The following is an 18,198-nucleotide window of genomic DNA, read 5'->3' on the forward strand; positions in this document are numbered from 1 at the left end:
ATGAAGGACTCACTCATCAACCTTCAGAACGGCATCAGGGCCCGTGACTACACATCAGAAAGTGAAGAGAAGAGGAACCGCTATCACTGACAAGGCAGGAGCGGGGGCAGCTGCAGGAGGCCTGTGCAATACATGTACATAGACCATATAAATATATATGTATAAATAGAGAGAGAATATAAATATATATATTATATACAGATTTTAAAAAGAGATGATGCCTATGTACCAGGGAGAAGGAGCGGGCCCGCCCCCTGTGCTGGCCGGCGGAGGGGCCAGGAGGGCAGGGACCCCCTCTCAGCACCCACCTCCCCTGAGCCTCTTCCTCTCCGTCCTCTCGTCCCCACCCTTTCCCTCGCTGGCCATTCTTGGCTCTGAGAAGGGAGACGTGGAGCCAGAGTTATGCCTGTGAAGACCCTGGGGTCGTGAAAAGAAGTCTCAAGGGGGCATCGCTTAAGGTGCTTCATTCCCTAATCCCCTTTTGATTTTTTTCCAAAATAAACGAGAATCTTTTCTTCCCCACCCAACACTTCCCCAAGTGTTCTCTCGGGAACAAGGAAGCATCAGAAGCAGGGCGCAAGCTAAACTCTACCACATGAGGCCGCCCCCTGTATGTGGACCGTGCACCGCGAGTCAGGTGCAGAGGACGGCGGGACAGCTGGGGAGGCTGCGCTGGAGGGTTTGGGCTTCATAGCCACAGGCTCCTGAGGGCCTGTGTTCTGAAGGGCATTCTCCTCCATCAGCCCCTGTACCTTCCTCTACCCTGCGTGGGGTGTGGACCCAATAAGGGCTGGGGATTTCTTACTTTCCCCCCCCTCCCCCCCCCCTTCTCTCTGGTCTTTTCCCAGGCTGGATCTGGGTGAAGTGTCACTTTTTAGTGCCTAAAGCCCTATTTTTCCTCTGTGCCCTAAGAGCACATTGTTTATTCGTCAGGGTGGGAGCATTTTTGATCTTGTTAAACCTCTAGCGATTGTAAGCAAGTCAGGTCTGTGGCTCTAACCCCTTCCCTTAGAGCTGTCGTTTGATTTCTAGGATGAATCAGGGTGTGTTCTAGGGCCTCCAGGGTTTGAAAGAGTGAATGCACTAGCCGTGTAAGAATTGTAGGGTCTAACCACAGAACTACTATGGGTCGCGAGCACCTATATCCAAGAGCTCTTTGGCGGCCAGCCTCATTTCCTCTCAGTGAGGAACCGGCTTAGTCAAGGGAGACAACCGTCTGAGACACTTTGCACATGAACGAAGACCTAAGCCTTGGAGGGAATGGATTTGGCAAAGGTGCGTAGGTTTGGGCAGGAAAAAGCCAGATGGAGTCTACCCCACAGAGGGCCATTCCAAACCCTGTTTCTGAGAGTTGGGAGTGGAAGTTCTGGCAGAGGGAGTAACCAGCGCCTTCTCTAGTCTCTGGCCCCAGGGAGGTATGAGAGCACTAAGGAGTAGAAAGAAGACCATGGGTTAGGAAAGTGGGTCATCTAGGGCCTTTGGGGGCCGGCTCAGAACTGATGGCCCATCTGGGCAGGCTTACCGTCCTTCACACACTAACTGCTATCTCTCCCTGTGATGACCCAAGGAATCCTGCCAGCCCCAGGCAGAGCTTGTAGAGATTCTTGATCAGGAAAGGATTATACCAGTTTGGCAAGGAGAGCTCTTCCAGATCGCTTGTTCTAGTGGACCCCTTGGTGGAAGGGGCAGAGGAAAGAAAGGTAGATTTGATCACTTATCTAGCCCAAAAGGAGAGCATGTTGTATTCTCTTGGACTGGCCTGAGCATCCCACTTTAGCGATTAAAGAAAGTTTTTGACTCTTCAGTCTGTCTGAGAAGAGGGCCTCGTTATTGCCCTAAGGGCAGGATGAGAAGACAGAAAGAGACACACCCAGGCCACCCCCCACCCCCCAGGGGGAGTAGGATGCGATGGATGATTCCATCATGGTCATCTAGAATGTTGCTATCCCTTCTGTAGAAAAGGAGATATGAGCAAATGGAGTTGCATGTAATCCTTGTGAAGTGTGCATATGCCCACGGGCCAGCGGCTCAAGATCATATCTGTCCCTGTCCCTGTCCGGGACTTCGAATGGGAGGCCCTGGTGAGGGTCAGGGTTCATGGGCCGTGAGCCAAAGAAGGAGAAACAGTGCAGGCTGCTAGGAATTTTCTGGTTGGAGTAGCCAGAAGTCAAAATTATTCCCCGAAACTTTTGAAAGGAAAGGACAAGTGATAAATTCTCTAATTTATTCCATACATATTTATTTATTTAAATTATTCAATTATTAAAGGTACCATATTGGGACCTTTGGGATGACTTTAAAAGGACTCTTTGCTGGGAGTAAGGTGGTATAGTGGGCCTGGCTACGCGGAATTGTTCAGCTTTTGCTTCACCTCTCGGGCCCCTCTCAGGAAGGAGTCGGTGACAGGGAGGGATGTCCAAGGAACCCTCTTGATTTCTGGGGTTTTGAACCCAGGAGGCAGTGTGTGCACGTGGGGAGTATCTCTTGGCCTGCCTCGTTTCTAAGGATCACCGATCGTTTGTGGGAGCTTTCTAGTCTAGTAATTTTTTGATTTTCAAACCAGGAGAAAACCAACAGCTGTGTTCACTCCCAAACAAAAGCTTTTCCCCTTTATTCAGGAACCTGTCAAAGAGAAGGGGCCTCTGCCCTGGCAGCTCAGTCTGGGAGTGAAACACGTAAATGACATTGTGACTCATGGCTGGCAGCCCTGGCTCGTAAGCGAGCATTAAAACCACCATGTCTTATGTTATGTCTTCCAGCCGGGGCATTTTTTTGTTTTGTTTTCTTTGTTGTTGTTTGGCTTTTTTCACGTAAGGACTCAGTCATATAGGAGTCTTTCTGCGAGGACTCATGTGGTGAGACACTCGAGAGCTTGCACTCAGTTTCAAAGATTTTGCCGTTTCTAGACAGGTGAGAACAGCAGCGGGTCTGCACTCTACTCCTGCTGACTGGGGGGGAATTGATGGGACGGGTGTTGGAGAGGCCAGTCATGTCTGTAACTCTCTCCTTTCCCCCATCCCACTCCCTGGGACAAAGGGATAACATTCCAGGACAGCAAGGTCAGCAACTTAGAGCTCTCTGGAAGGGCAGCGAGCTGAGGGGTTCAGGGGACCTGGGCCTGAGTCCTGGCTCTGCTGTTGGGCAGGTCACACACCCCCACACACATAGCCCCGGTCTCTGAGCCTCTGGAGCCTCATATGTAACAGGAGGGGCTTGAGCTAGACTGTCCCTAAGGTGGATTCTAGCTTTGACATGATCTTGGAGGCTGGGTCAGAGACTGGCGAGGCTGGGCTTTCTCAAACTTGGAAGGTGCCCTGCCAGGAGAGGACAAGCCTTCTGGACTAGAGCCTCCCTGGAGTTTAGATGAGTCGTAGGGCAGGGTCTGGGTTCCAGGAAATCCAGGGTAGTTAAATCTTCTTTACGCGCTACGAGGGGCAGGGAGGTCCAGTGAGGGGCGGGTGGGGGAGGGAGAGGGAGAAAGATGAAGCTTGCTGTATTGCTCGGTGTTAACCTAGGAGGGTGTTTCTTCCTTTGTTGGCCTAGTCTTACTTTGTAAGCGTCCTTTTGGACTTTCTCTCAGCTGGGAAGAGGAGGCTGGTGGCAAGGACACTGGCTTGGATTAAGCCCACCTTCCGTTCCTGGGCTGTGAAGCCTTCCGTCCGTCTGTCCATCCTCCCTCCTCCTTGCTAGAGCAAACGGTGGAGAGAAGTCCTTCCTGCTTCTACCACCTCTCTTTTGTCTCCAACTTTGCTGGGGTTTGGATTAAGTGTGAAGCTTTGGCTAAAATCCTTGGGTTGCCTTAGAGCGCTGACACTGAGAACTTGGGATTACAAGGAAGGGGGAGGACCAAGAAAGCACAAGAGGAATGCTTTGATAGAAGTGGATTCTCTGCATTGCCCTGTCTGTGACCCAAGCTTGACCATGTCCATACGTTTGCAGGCAGCACGTCTAGGGTGAAATCTTGGAGGAAGGATTAGGGAGAGAATCTTTCTGGACTGTGTGGTCTCAGAAGAATCCTTTCTGCGCCATACCATGCTGTGTCTTTAGCTCTTCAGGGCAGCCAAGGCCAGCCCTTCCTCCCTAGGGGCCCCCGGGAGAAATAGCGCTCTCCTCTCTTCCCCCAGGTGGTAGGGCACCCCCTGACTCCACCTGCCCACTCCAGTAGGAAGCTTGAGAACCTCTCTTCCTGACTCTCTCCTCCTCCATCCTTCGTCTCTAGGCTGTGGGACAATCATCCCATCCACCACTTAACACCCCCGACCCTCATCCCCCAGCTTCCAGCAGGCTGGCCCCACTCCCCTCCACCTCTAGGTTTTCTTCCAGAAGATGCATTTTTGGGTCCGAGAGGAGCACTTTCTGGAAGGCCACCTTTTAGCGGCCCTGCTTGCCTGACGTGCAGCAGGAACTTGCCCACGGCGCAGAGAGCTGCCCCCCGCCTCCCCACCTCTCTGCCCGCCTTGTTACCTCACTCCTGCTCCAGCCGTGGCTGCGATGGACCCAGCCAGCTCCGTGTTTTGGCGTTCCGGGGGAAGCTCAGGGGTCTGGGCCATCGTTTTCTGTTGCGACTTGAGGTCCTCAGCAGGCCTGGAAGCCTGGACTGGAGGCTTGGCTGCTGGCGAGAAGCACTTTGCCTGCCAAGAGGAGTTGATGCCAGACGATGTACCCGACATGTGAAGGCATTAAAGAACATTGTCACCTCTGCCCCTTGGCCCTCCTTGCTTCTCTCAACACGATGAGACACTGCAGAAGCAAAAAATGGTGGCCTCTGCACCAGGCAAGACAGCTGGCTGTGTCTGGGGAGTTGGCCCTGGGCTTGGGTGCCACGCACTGAGATGGCAGAGTAAAAGCAAGCATTTTTGCCAGCGACAGTGTGTGGCTCCCCACATTTCTCTGTCCTGCACTCTAGGGCCAGACCACTCTCTGCATGGACCAGATCATCTTCCCAAACCCATGGTGCTTTCCCCCCGACTCAACCTAGACTCCAAGGTGGGGAGGGATGGGTCCGAGGCCATTGCGGCCCCTGGAGAATCCTGACATGGGGGTGGGGGTGGGGTGAGGCAGAGGGAGCATCCCCAACCCCTGCCCTGGGCCATTATGGGAAAGAACACAGGTTGATTGCAATTGAGTTGTCTGGCCATCTGTATTTGGAGCTATAACTGTACTTTGCCTGGCGCTGTGCGCAAGGTCTAAAAACTTAACTGCTAGTACCTAGAGACCAACAAGGCTTCCAGTCAAATCGTCATGTAAAGTAGCTAGAGCCATGGAAGTACAGTATGAATTAAAAGCAAAAGTTTTGAACTACATGTAATAAACGGTGTGTGTCCATTGCTTGATTCGTTAGTCCTCGTGGCCCCAGATGTCTTTGGTCTTCCCAGGTGTGATCACAGCAAGCCCTGAAGGCATGTGTTCACAGGCACACACGCAGACACACGTGCACAGCCAGCCATCCAGGACCTCCTTCCCAGGGGAGGGCGGCAGCCTGATGAAGTGGAACGGATGAGAAGTTTGGGAATCAGATCTGAGTCCAGATCGCAGCACCACTATTTACCAGCTGTGTCCTTGGGCCCCGACCGTTACTGCCAGCCTCAGTTTATTTTAGAGATAACATAAAATATATGTGTGTGTGTCTGTGTTTCTTAGTATAGTGGCTAGTACTATATGAAGATAATTTTATATCATTATTAATCATTGTTAATGATTTTATATCATTATTAATCATTATCAATCAGTAGTATTGTTGTTCTAGGAGTGTATGGTAGACTGAATCCCAGTGACAATTTCTTGTGTAACTTTTCCCTTTTGGGGCCTTGGCACTTCTAGGAAGACACACATTGGGGGACAGCGTTGCTTTATTTCCTTAATGTTAGCCAACCTGGTAAGGGAGTGGGGTCCCTCCCTTCACTAGGTCTTCCTTGCTGGGAGCCCCTCACCAACTTGTTTGATGTCATTCAGGTGAGAACACTCTGGCTCTTGGATTCCTTTGTATTTGGGTAGGGAAGGAAAGAAGGGAGACAGCATGTTTAATTCTAGACTATTAAATGTATTTTTCATTCTCTGGGCATATATCCAGTGATTGTGAGTTCAGGAATTGATGTGGGCTGGGGAGGCAGGTAGAAGCCATAGTATGTGTAGCAGACACACACCGTGGAGCAAAACCAGAGCAAGCAGTGTTTAGAGACACTTTATTGACATGAACAGGGAGTTTACTGAAAAACACCACATACAGGCATTAGGTTGTTGAGAGCTTGAGTGGTCAGGAACAACATTTCTAAAGTTCAGAAAAAGATTGGCTGTGGAAAATCAAGAAAAAGCCACACGAAGGTGACAACACGGTGACGAGTTCCATGGCTGTACGAATTTGCTGATTGTGTTTGGTGCCTCACAAACCTACACGCGCTCGTCCTTCAGTGCCTCCCTCCCTGTCACTCTGTCCAAAAAAGAGGAATACCAGCTTTGAGGCTTCGCTGGCCTATGATAGGGGTTGAGTCTGAGCTACAGCTCAGACTCGCTTCAAATGTGCATCTACTGGGTCCTACTACAGCCTCAAGTAAGGGGAGGGGTGCCAAACATGGGTCGTCTGCCATGGTAGAGTTTTAGAGACTAGGAAAGGCTTGGATGATGATATTTTTAAAACCTAAGGGCGCAGGGCACACTCGGTCTAGACTGGTGCCCGACGCAGAGAGGGTGCCGAAATGCAGAATGAATGGGTGATCGGAGTAATGACACCAAGTACTACACAGATACATTTGCCGTGGCTGGGAGGACTCACTGGGTTGGGGGCTTTTCATTTACAAAGGGATGGGAGAGGAAGGTGTTTTTTGTTTTAGTTTTCCATTTCCGCTTGGGAAGGAGAGCCAAGGTATATTCTGAAATGGGTCTAGCTCCTTGCTGCTGCTTCCTGCCAAGATGCAGTTACACGGCCTTTTCTCTCTGATTTATGTCAGGTGGGTTCACAGATTCTGAGATGGGTATGTTTTCCTTTTTGATCCCGTAGTTCTGGGGGGAAAAAAGGAGCTACTCTCTCTTCTCTTAACCATTCATAGCTCTATACATATTTTCAGCATATTCCTGCTCTGAAAAATTCCTTTCCTACTAACATTTCTAGTTTGGCATCTAAGGAGAAACCAGAAACTCAAGAGAGTCAGAAATCCGGGCGTGTGGGTGTTTGGGGGTGGTGACTCTAAAGGACAGTGCTTTTAGATGGACTGAAAATAAAGGCTGGTGTTGGGACAGGTGCTGACCGTCAAGGTATTTCCACACGAGAGATGGGGCTGCGATGCAAGGCTGAGCTGACGGCAAAGGTCCGTTGGGCGAGGTGCTCACAGGGCCAGCAGAGTTGAGCAATGAAGGTCATGGCTGTTAAGCCCAAGGGGAGGGAAAACCAGACCCAGCCGAGCTGGCCTTGAGGGAATTGTATTATTAAGCATCAGTCAGGGGGAATATCCAGCACCAAGACAACAGGTGGGGTTCCTAGAGTGATGATAGCCCTTGAGAACGTTTCTAAGCCCTTTAATAGAACAGCATACCAGATAGAGCTTCCAGAGCAGTGCACGTTTATCTGGGTCCTTTGTAGGAATATGCGGGGGAACAGGGAGGGAGTGAGGATTTGAAGTAGGCTGGTGATCACAGTACCTTGTGGATTTATAGTCATGATCAAGTCTCCCAGGAAGGAGTTTAATTGCAATTCAGGAGAAATAATGAGGTACAAACCAACGAGAAAGGGGAAACGAACATGAGATTAAGACTTTGAAAGCACAGTTTTAGCATGGACCAAGAAGCAGAGTGGTAGAGGAGCAGTGGAGTGGGGTTAGGGGTGAGCGAAGATGTTTAACATCTCAGGACAAGCAAGAGAGGCAAAGATTAGATGGAAGTAAAAAAAAGAAAAGAAAAATGAGAGGAAAGGAAGCAGCTATGGTCTCAGTGGAAAGAGAGCTGGGCTACGGCTCAGAAGACCTGAATTCCAGCTCTCTGTTTACCCACTATATGAACTTATGATTTGGTAAAGCTTCTTAGCCTCAGACAGTGTGTTTCTTCATTTGTTAACGTATTAGCAATATCCACCTCACAGAGCTAGTTGTGGAGAAGAAATAAGATAATTAAAATGCTTGGTAAATCATATAGCTTAATAAAGAAAGCATTAAAGATGAGAAGAGTTGAGAAGTTAGGAGGAGGAAAAGACTAGAGAAGATTACTTGTAAAGGATAAGAAAAAAAGAGAGGTACCATTCAGCTTCATTAAAAATCACCCAGGAGATATCTGAGTTGGGCTTTTAAAAAGGAAAAGAAAACGTGCATTCTAGATCACAAGTTAGATGCATGGTCTACTGACGCAAGAGGGAAGTGGAGGGGTAGAAAGGAGTTTCTGCGGCAGGCTTGTCATCCGCCATCCACGTGACTGGGAAAACCTCACAGTAATCCAGGCCCGTTTTCCTCACAGGAAAGTAAGGAAAATCTATATTCTGTCTCCTATTTCAGAGGGATTGTGTGGGAAATTACCAAAGAGAAAGGCCTTGAATTTATTGAAAGTATTTTCTTCGATAAAATCAGACTCTCAAATATGTAAACAAGGACTAATTCAAGTGCTTTCCCAGGGATGGCAGAGATGAACTGAGTTTGTCAGGTGAGGCCCAAAGCCAAGAGAGTGGGATCTTTCCCCATAGATGCCCCTGGATCTGAGGGACATCTTGTTCATCGAATCCCAGTCACTTTCATCTTCTCACATCCCATCAAGCATCCTTCCCCCTCTCATCACAGGGTGCAGAAGGACATCGCACTTAACACCAGTTACTCAAAGTGAAACATGAGATATCGACTAAAATGTTTCCAGTGTTCATCTGCTCTCCTAACATCTAGGGGAAAACAAAAAAAACCTTGGACATTATGAATTCACAGGTGAAATATTTGGAAGCCACCTAGCCTGTCCCTCCTCTGTCACATCACTCATTTGCCATCATCTATCTCAGGCTAAAAACATGTGTCTTAGTTAAATGCCATTCCCGGATGCGTTCCCCTTCTGGAAGACGTCTCAGATTCACAAACCTTTTCACTAAAGAAATTCTTCAAATCTACCTCCCATCCTTCTCTCTGCCTTTTTGGCCAATTTCTAATGGCCTGAATCAGAGCTAACCTCATCCAGGCAATCCACCGAGTTCTGTGCCAAACTCAATTTCAAAGTCTTTTCAAGGACAAAATTATCCCATCTCGGGAAGTGTAAACTGGACCGCGCCTTAGGCTTCTATCTGCCCCAGTTTATCCTTTGAAGTCTCTTATCAGTGGAGTCCTGTCTTGAGTCTCCGTTGCCTCCCGTATGAGTAATAATACTGACCCACAGAAATTTTGAGAGGAAGAACTTAGGAATCGCAGTCCCAGTGCCCACAGGAAAACAATGCCACCCCGCCATCTCCGGTGGTGCGTTCACCTGGCAAGGCACACACGTTGCCCCAGGAAGATCATGAACATGTTGTATGACTTCCCAAGTCCCCTGCTCTCGGCTTCTTGAAGTACTGACACTAACCCAGGCCTTTGAGACCTCTTGGGATCTAGCCCTGGAGCACCATAGTCCAGAGAACATTTTAGTCCATGCTTAATGACCTTTCTATCACTGGAGGGCCTAGAAGCGCATGCTTTGCTCTGATGCTCCAGCCAAGTGGACCAGGAACTTAGAAAAACTGACTTCAAGGAATCCCACTTCATGACACTCTTTTGCTTTAACCCAGACTAATCACTCCAGCTTCCTTCCGTTAAGCCCTCCATTCACTTGCGGCAATGGAGAATCAGCGGCTCCAGCACGTGTTCAAAGCCGGGTGGAGCACAGGGTGGGGGGGTCCAGTTGGCATGGGAGCTGCTTGCTTGACAGCAAGGGCAGGCTGAGGTTTGAGTCGTGTAGAAATGTTGGCTCCTTGGTTCTTGCAAAGTCTTGTGTGTGGAGGTCTGATGGAGTTAGCAAGTCAGAGGTGACAGTTCAGAGGTGAGTGGATGTATGATGAATGAACTGAAGGATGGACGTGTGAAGGGAAGTGATGTGGTCCCTGGGGCACCCTCCTGACGCTGTTGACATCACTGAACATGGGGTAGCCAGCGCTTCAGTGTTCAGGCCACCTACCAGTGATAAAACAGCTCACTGAGAATTGCCAGCCCAGTCCAGCCCAGCCAAAGGCTCTCTGACCTCATCCACGATCCTTACATAGGAGGGAGAATGGGGAATTATTTTTTGTCACTGTGGGTAAGGAGTTCAAGTTGCCCCAACACTCAGGCCAAAGCAACTCACCTTCTGAAGGACTTGAACCTCGCACAGAGCTCTGACTACTTGGGCATCAACTTAAAGAAGTACCCGGAGGGTGGGGATTCTGGGTAGGGTAGAAATCTAAGGGACCAAATCTAAAGTCATTTTGGTTTGTGGGTGTCAAGGTCACTTGTACAACCTGCCTCCTTATCTACCTGCCCCTCCCTTCCCTGTACATCACCTCCGGTTGCCCCCTCCTATTCCTCCACTGGTACCGCAGAGTTCTCTTTGTTCTCCGATGGGATCGCCAGGTAGTCAGACCTGTTGGAGGAGAGACGCGGGAAGAAAATCAGTGCATTTGTACCCAGAGGTGCCAACACAGGAAAAGGGAAGGAGCAAGGGCCCCAGGAACAAGGATGTCTCTAGAACACCTCTGCTCTTCTTTCTCACCATGTTACCCAAGAGAAAATGAGAATGGCCCTTTCAGCAGACTAGAATAATAAATACTTTTGTTTTTTCCTTCCACCAGCAACGTATGAGTCTTCTCATTTATCCACATTGTTCTCAGGACTTAGTACTGTTAGATTAAATCAGCCAAACTGATGGATGGGAAATTACATTTTATAGATCTTTTAATTTTCCTTTCCCTGATTACTGGTGAAGTTGAGCATCTTTTCATAAGTTTATAAGCAATTTGGGTTTGTACTTCTGCAATATGACTTCATTTGCTTTACCAGTTTTCCTTCTGAGACATTTGTCTTTTTCTTTGATGATTCCATGTCTTGCAAATATCTTTCTTTTTCCTCTTATAATTTATTTATTTTATTTTTGGCTGTGTCGGGTCTTCGTTGCTGCGCGTGGGCTTTCTCTAGTTGCAGCGAGCGGGGGCTACTCTTCGTTGCAGTGCACGGGCTTCTCATTGTGGTGGCTTCTCTTGTTGGTGGAGCATGGGATCTAGGTGCACAGGCTTCAGTAGTTGCGGCATGTGGTCTCAGTAGTTGTGGTTCGTGGGCTCTAGAGCGCAGGCTCAGTAGTTGTGGCACACGGGCTCAGTTGCTCCGCGGCAGGTGGGATCTTCCAGGACCAGGGCTCGAACCCATGTCCCCTGCATTGGCAGGCGGATTCTTAACCACTGCACCACCAGGGAAGTCCAGTATCATAAAATCTTTACTCTAATAGCTGTATAAGAAATCTTTATATCTGACAGGAAAACTCCTACCAGCCACCTCCCCCAAACTTATTGTTCTTTGAAATAGGCAAACTATGGCCCATGAGCTAATAAAGGCTGTTACTTGTTTAAAGGGTTGCACACAAACAAAACAAAAGAACAATAGGGGACAGAGACCCTCTGTAGCCTGAAAAGCCTAAAATATTTACTATCTGACCATCCTCTGGCTTAGACTAGTTTTAGCCTCTGGGCTTCTGTATGACTTTTAAGATCCGCTTATCAAGTTCCTTGAACAATCCATTGGGTATTTTGATGGGAATTTTACTGAATTTGCAGATTAATTTGGAAGAGAATTGCTATGTTTGTAACAGTGAGGTTTTAGTCTTCAGTTATTTAACTCAAATCTTTCAGTAAAATTTTGTCATTTTCTCCTTAAATATCTTACACGTTTTTATCAGATTTATTCCCAGGTACTAGAGAGTATTTGTTGCTATTGTAATTGAATTTTTAAAAATGTTTTAAATATTGAGATGTTTCTCTAAATTTTTGTGGCTGGAATATAGGTGCTTTTATATTTATATTTATAAATATTTTGATTTGTATCAACAATCTTATGAAACGTTCTTACTAGTTCTAATAGTTTGTCTATAGATTCCTTTGGATTTTCTATATAGGTAATCATATTGGCTGTGAATGATAATTTAGTTTCTTTCTTTACAATTCATACTCTTTTTTTTTTTTTGTATTTACTTAGTGCACCACCTAGGATCTCCAGTATAGAATAGAAGCAGGTATCCTTGACATATTTCTAATATTATAGGCAGTTCTTCTAAAGTTGCCACATAGATATTTGCTGTAGGTTATACTAGTTGCTGCCATTAATCAGTTTAAAGATGGTTGGTGTTTAGGTTTAGACTTATATGTATTTATCTTGCTCAGGACACACTGTGCTACCCGAATCTGAAGAGTCATACCTTTCCTTAGCCACTGTATCTCTGAATATTGTCTCTCCTCCATTTTCTCTCTTTTATTCTAATCGATCTTCTCAATTTTTGTCTTCCTATTTCGTTGTGATATTCCACCTTTTTATATCTCTGTGCTTCATTCTGTGAAACTTCCTTATGTTTATCTTCTGGTTACCAGTATCCAATCTCTGGTGAACCAATCCATTGAGTTTTGAATTTTATTGACTGTATTTTTCATTTCCAGGTTTTTCTTTACTCCTGTTCAAATCTGCCTGTTCTTTTTTCTTAATAACTTATTGTATTCTTGTGTTTTGGTTCCTACTCTTGTTTTAACTCTTTTAAGCAAATTTCTTTTCTATATTCTACCAGGTCCTTCTTGTGTCTGAAGCTCCCGGGGTTTAATCCTGCCATCTGTTACTTCTCTTGCTCATGCTGGATTATTTCCTGCTGTGTCTTTTAGTTTTGGATGAGACTGTGGAATCAGATTCAGCAATGCTTTATCTGGGGAGCACTGTTAAGCCTCAGCTAAAAGCGGGTCCCTTCAGAAAATAGTTTTTCATTTGCGTCTACATGGTTATCACTGTCTGGGGACTAATTTTTTTTTTATTGACTTTCTCAGCTTAGAGGTTCCTGGATCACGTGGGTAGCATAAATTTAAATCCCAAACATTGTGAGAGCAGGCTTGTGGTTACCGGTTCTCAAGAATCTTTTATGTTTCTACTTGGAGTCAGGCCAGGTAGATAGGTTTCCTTGGCTTTTCTCTGGGCTGGTGGACTGATGATTATTTACTGATCTATCTTTTGCACGAGCTGTAGCCCTCTGAGGATCCTGGTTCTGCTGGTGACCTCAGTTCCAACTCTGTTTCTTGTGCAAGGCCAGCTGTGGGTACTTCCTGTCCAAGTGTGGGCACTTCCTGTCCAAGTGTGGGCACTTCCTGTCCAAGTGTGGGCACTTCCTATGCTCAAGCACTGAAATCTGATCACCCAGGTCACCAGGAATGACAACCTCCCCAGCATATCCTTTCTTTCCTTCTATCTGGTCAGTTATAATTTTTTACTTTCCTGAGATCATAGATATCATGAAAAATGATACTTTATCAAGCATTTCTAGGTGATAATAGCCTAGGGTTTTTAGCTTATCACCTCCACTGTGTAAATCTGTGAGTGTTATTTTCTATCTTTCCTCTCCCCAAATAACAAGCCAACATGGCCCCTTAGACTCTCAGACCCCATCATCTGTTACCTGTGCTCGAGTGACTAGGGCCTTGGCGAAAATGGCCAAGGTACAGTCCGGACGTTGGAGCAGAAGAGCCCATCTCTGGGTTTTCAATCACGGCCAAGCTCCAGGGGGAAGAACATGTTTGGAGCTCCTTAGCTAATAGACGGCAGAGCCCAGGTGGCCTGATGAGCTCTGTGGTTTACAGCAAACAGCTGAATGTGTCGGGAACAGCAAGGACACCAGACAGGCTTCGGTTCAAATCCCAGCCTCTCCTCTCATTATCTGTGTGGCCCCAGCAAGCCACTTAAGCTCTTTGAACTGCTTCAGCATCTATAAAATGGTCATAATAATGCTAATGTCATGGGATTGTGGTGGCAGCGGATGGGCTTTACACAGTGGTTAAGAGTGCAGGGCACGAGTTAGCAGGCACGAAGTCAAACTTGGCTTTGCCTCTTATAATGGTCTTGGGCAAACTTTCCCAGGCTCAGCTTTCGCATCTGTAAAATGGGTATATTCGTGCTGCCTACCTCAAACGTTGTTGTGAGGAAAGTGGAGGACTGTATAAATTGCTCACCACCTCACCCATGAGAGCAGGCGCTCGGAAGGGGCGAGCTATCATTATTTTGGCATCTTTGGACTTACGCATTTTCTTGGGCTGCCTCTTCGGCCTTTGAGACCTTCCTGTAGCAATATATCATCTCGATGAGCAGCCACAGAGTGAGGAAGACCAGGAGGATGTACATCATGATTTCTGAGACCACAGAGGTGAAGTCTTCTCCAGCTGCAAGGGGGAGAGTGAGGCTCACAATATGCATGTCCCACAAACCCAGAGCTGTCCCTGAGGTCTGAGATACGCGAGGCCTATTTCTAGGTATGTCTTAAATAAGCACTGGGTCTAAAGGAACGCAAGAGGGTACCAATGAGATTTAACATCCCCTAATTCTCCTGCCTGTCAGCTTGCTCACTGACTTTCTTCAGATGCTCTGGAGGGAGGCATGAGGGAGAATGATGGGTGGAGGAAGAAGTTATAGAGCTGGAAGGAATCCTGGAGCTGAGATACATGCAGCCGGGTCTCAGTTTTCCTACTTCCCGGTGTGTGAACAGTCGTTTCCCTGATTTGAGACTCAGCTTCTTAATTTGTAAAGTGAGGATAATAATTCATACCACACATTACCTGATGTATTAAGGATACCTTGGGAGACGTAAAAGTCTGCACAGGTGTGACGCACATGTCTTAGTTGAGCCGGCTCTGTCCTCTGAGCTTAGGGTGGCGGAGTGTGGTATCCCCGGGAAGAGGGCGTCGGAAAACACGGACAGGGCCACGTGGACAGTGCCGTCAGCCCACCCAGTGACCTGAGTGTGTCTGGATGAGAAGCAAGGACGTTCCCAGCTCATCTTCCCTCCAAGTCATTCCAAACCCAAACAGAAATGAGGGTTGGAGAATTCCACATATGAACCAGGCTGTCCTCAGAGTTCTACTTCCGGAGCACAGATCTGATCCTGCCATATACCTACTGAAAACCTTCCAGTATTCCACACCACCCTCAGCATAGAGACCTGACTCTCTTAACAGGGCACAGGAGGCCACTCGCCGTGCAGCCTTCCTCACCTCATTTCCATTCGGTTGGCCAGCAAAACCTCTCTACTCATACACGCTGTGGTCTTTTGGAATCTGTGGACGTTTCTTCTTTCTCTTCCCTCTTCCTAGATTGTATCTCACACCCCAGTGCTACCTCTGTCCCAACATCGCCTCCTGCTTTTCAATCTCCCAACCATTTTTCTAGACTCCACTGAAGTCACCTCCTCTGTGAAGCCTTCCTCAACTTCTCGTGCAGTTATTATTCACGTTCTTCTCCAGGCACTTTTCCATCCATCTATTATAACACTTCTCAGATTGTACTGTGATGTATTTATCTCTCTTCTCTACTGACTGTATGCTTACTAAGAACATATTTATTTCTGATTTATCAGCCTGTTGCCTAATCCTAGAATACTTGAAGTATTCAATAAGTATTTGTGGAATGAATGAATGAATATAAATAAATATTGATCTTCCTTGTTTCCTAACCAACAAAAATGACAAATAAAACATGATAGGGAATTCCCTGGCGGCCCAGTGGTTAGGACTCAGCACTTCCACAGATGGGGCCCAGGTTAAATCCCAGGTTGGGGAACTAAGATCCCACAAGTCGTGTGGTGCAGACCAAAAAAAAAAAAATTTTTTTTCATTTAAAAAAAATAAGTAACTAAAACATAATACATGGCAAATGTCCCGACATATATTCCTTCCTAGTGGCAAGGAAGGCTGCAGCCACATCTCCCTTTGCTAGCTCTCAGCAGCAAATTAGATTCATGGTTATTCATAGGGCATAAGTCATCCTCAAGGCCTTGCTCATTAAAAGCACAATATAGGCACAGCCATGACCTTCACCTCAGAGAAGCAGTCCAAGGGCTCCAGGATCGCCCAGGTTTCCTAACTGGAGCTGGAGGTCACAGATGCAGCTTGAGGCACAGGAGAATGCCAGACACATCAAACGTCTTTTCACGGGCTGAGAACGGTCTGGTTTGCGATGTGCTCAACTTCAAGCACCCTATTTCTTTCTTTTTTTTTTTTTTGCGGTACGCGGGCCTCTCACTGTTGTGGCCTCTCCCGTTGCGGAGCACAGGCTCCGGATGCGCAGGCTCAGCGGCCATGGCTCACGGGCCCAGCCGCTCCGCGGCATGTGGGATCTTCCCGGACCGGGGCACGAACCCGCGTCCCCTGCATCGGCAGGCAGACTCAACCACTGCGCCACCAGGGAAGCCCCCCTATTTCTTTTTAAATGCAGTAGCCAGAAGTAGTACCACAGGAAGCTGTCCTCAGTAGCTTTATTTACCTCTAGGTGAAGAGAACTCAGATTTCTGTCTTAGAGCCAGGAGGTGAGAGCCTACGCCAGGATCAGTCCAGCTTGAGCAAAGAGAAGCAGGGAGATTCTCTGGGACCACAGGGATGGAGCAGACATGGGGAACGTGTCATGGTGGAGCGTGCAGCAGTATGAGAGCAGTGAATATCTGGGGGTGGGGATGCAGAGGGCTGCCAAAAGGGGTCACGGGGTCGGGGGAAGAGAGAAAAAGAAAAAGTGGCAGGGAGTGGGTGGTGGTGGAGGGAAAAGATGCAGTGGAAACACAGGTAATAGAGGCAAAGATCTGGACCGCAGTCCTGCTTCTGGTGCTAACGTGCTTCATGTCTGGGCAAGCCCTCCTCTTCCAGATCTCTGTCTCCCAGCCACAACATGAGGGCGTCAGAGCTGCACCCTCCCACCACCTGGGGAGTCATTTCAACTGACCTTCGCCAGACCGCACCCCAACCTGCTGCACTCACACCGCAGCAGTGGTATGGGGCCTTCTGCACTGAAGGAAAGCCCCCTGGGTGATTCCGATGCCAGCTCTTTGTTCAGACCCCTGGACTGAAAGACAGCCAAGCTTCCTTCCAGCCCTAACGTCCCGAGGGGCTCTGTGGCTCTGATGACAAACTTGTTTTCCCTCTGTTCTTACCCAAGTCTGGCTCTGGTGCCCGGCAGGCAGGCAGACTGGCTCCACTTTGCCACGCTTTCCACTGGCTGCGCAAAGGTCTCTGGAGGCAAAAGCCTTTGAGAGCACAAGGTGGAGACAGAGGCAGCTTCCTAGGGCCTGGCTGTCACCAGCCGACAGTCCCGAGGGTGAACAGCAGAGGGCGCCAGGCTCCCTTCCCCCGGGGGCACAGGTGTGTAAACAGAAGAGGATAATGGAACTTCTGAACAGAAAAATACCTTAGAGAGCTCCCAGTCCAACCCCCTCGATTCACACAAGAGGAGACGGGCTCAAGGAGGGGAAGAGGCTCATCAGGTCTGAGCCAAGTGGCCTGAGAGTCCCTGTGCACCATCTGGATTGACCTACCTTCCGTTTTAGTCTTGTCTAAATCATGACATCGCTCGCTCTGCTGTGCACTCTCGTTTGCTTCATGAATTTAATCACAATAACACGATAAAAAAATAAATACACCTGTGGCCTGAAAGTCGGGAATCCTGGCATCCTTTTCTAGGAAGAGCCTGGCTTTAATTTGACCTCTCCTTTCTTTCCTGCCCCACACCTTTTGCCTGTTCACTGACCTGCATCTTGGGGCAGCCATAATGCTGAGAACGTGCTGGAAATAGATCGTCTAGGAAGGGCTAAGTAAAATGGAGTCATCATTTAGCCTGGGTGAGAAAACACAAAGGGAGATGCATATATCGCTCCTCTGCCACATGAAGGAACATTTGCAAGGGGTGAGAAGCCACAGTGCTCTGAACAGTGAGTCCATGGAAAGCAGAACAAGACCAGTTCTAAGTTCACCCTCAAGATTCTGGATTCGATCGCAACAGAAACTTTTGAGTTAGGTTGATGAAAGAACTTCCCAGCCTAACAAGGAACCAGCTGTGGGAAATCGGGAAAATTTAAAGATTGGAGAGCAAACCGCATTTCCCCTTCTCATAGCTGAAAGTGAGGTTATATAACGAGAGACGCCACGGATGGGGAGGGGGTTGCTTGTATGACTACTGTGGAGGGAGACAGAAGACAGAGGCTGTCAGACTTTGGTTTGCAGCAGTTGTTCTCAAAGTGCGGTCCCCA

At 47.9% G+C, this 18,198-nt stretch overlaps 2 protein-coding genes across 4 annotated transcripts in view; one reads left to right on the forward strand and one right to left on the reverse strand.

Annotated features, from left to right (window-relative positions):
* Positions 1 to 7,891, forward strand: part of GRAMD1B (GRAM domain containing 1B) — a 251,406-nt gene extending 243,515 nt beyond the window's left edge. For both annotated transcript variants that reach the window (XM_049713921.1, XM_033407353.2), the window contains one exon: positions 1 to 7,891. In XM_049713921.1, the coding sequence (XP_049569878.1) occupies positions 1 to 90 (90 nt within the window). In that variant the 3' untranslated portion in view covers positions 91 to 7,891.
* The window catches only part of SCN3B (sodium voltage-gated channel beta subunit 3), a 23,116-nt gene continuing 11,083 nt past the window's right edge, over positions 6,166 to 18,198 (reverse strand). Inside the window, exons 5-7 of one of the 2 annotated variants that reach the window (XM_033407358.2) lie at positions 14,215 to 14,353; positions 10,463 to 10,542; positions 6,166 to 10,097 (exon numbers count right to left, since the gene is read on the reverse strand). In XM_033407358.2, the coding sequence (XP_033263249.1) occupies positions 10,479 to 10,542; positions 14,215 to 14,353 (203 nt within the window). In that variant the 3' untranslated portion in view covers positions 6,166 to 10,097; positions 10,463 to 10,478. Of the gene's footprint in view, positions 10,543 to 14,214; positions 14,354 to 18,198 lie in introns of both variants that reach the window. The other variant, XM_033407356.2, reaches the window with a different exon arrangement.

This window comes from Orcinus orca, chromosome 8 (assembly GCF_937001465.1).
Source record: "Orcinus orca chromosome 8, mOrcOrc1.1, whole genome shotgun sequence".
In the NCBI taxonomy this organism is placed as follows: Eukaryota; Metazoa; Chordata; class Mammalia; order Artiodactyla; family Delphinidae; genus Orcinus; species Orcinus orca.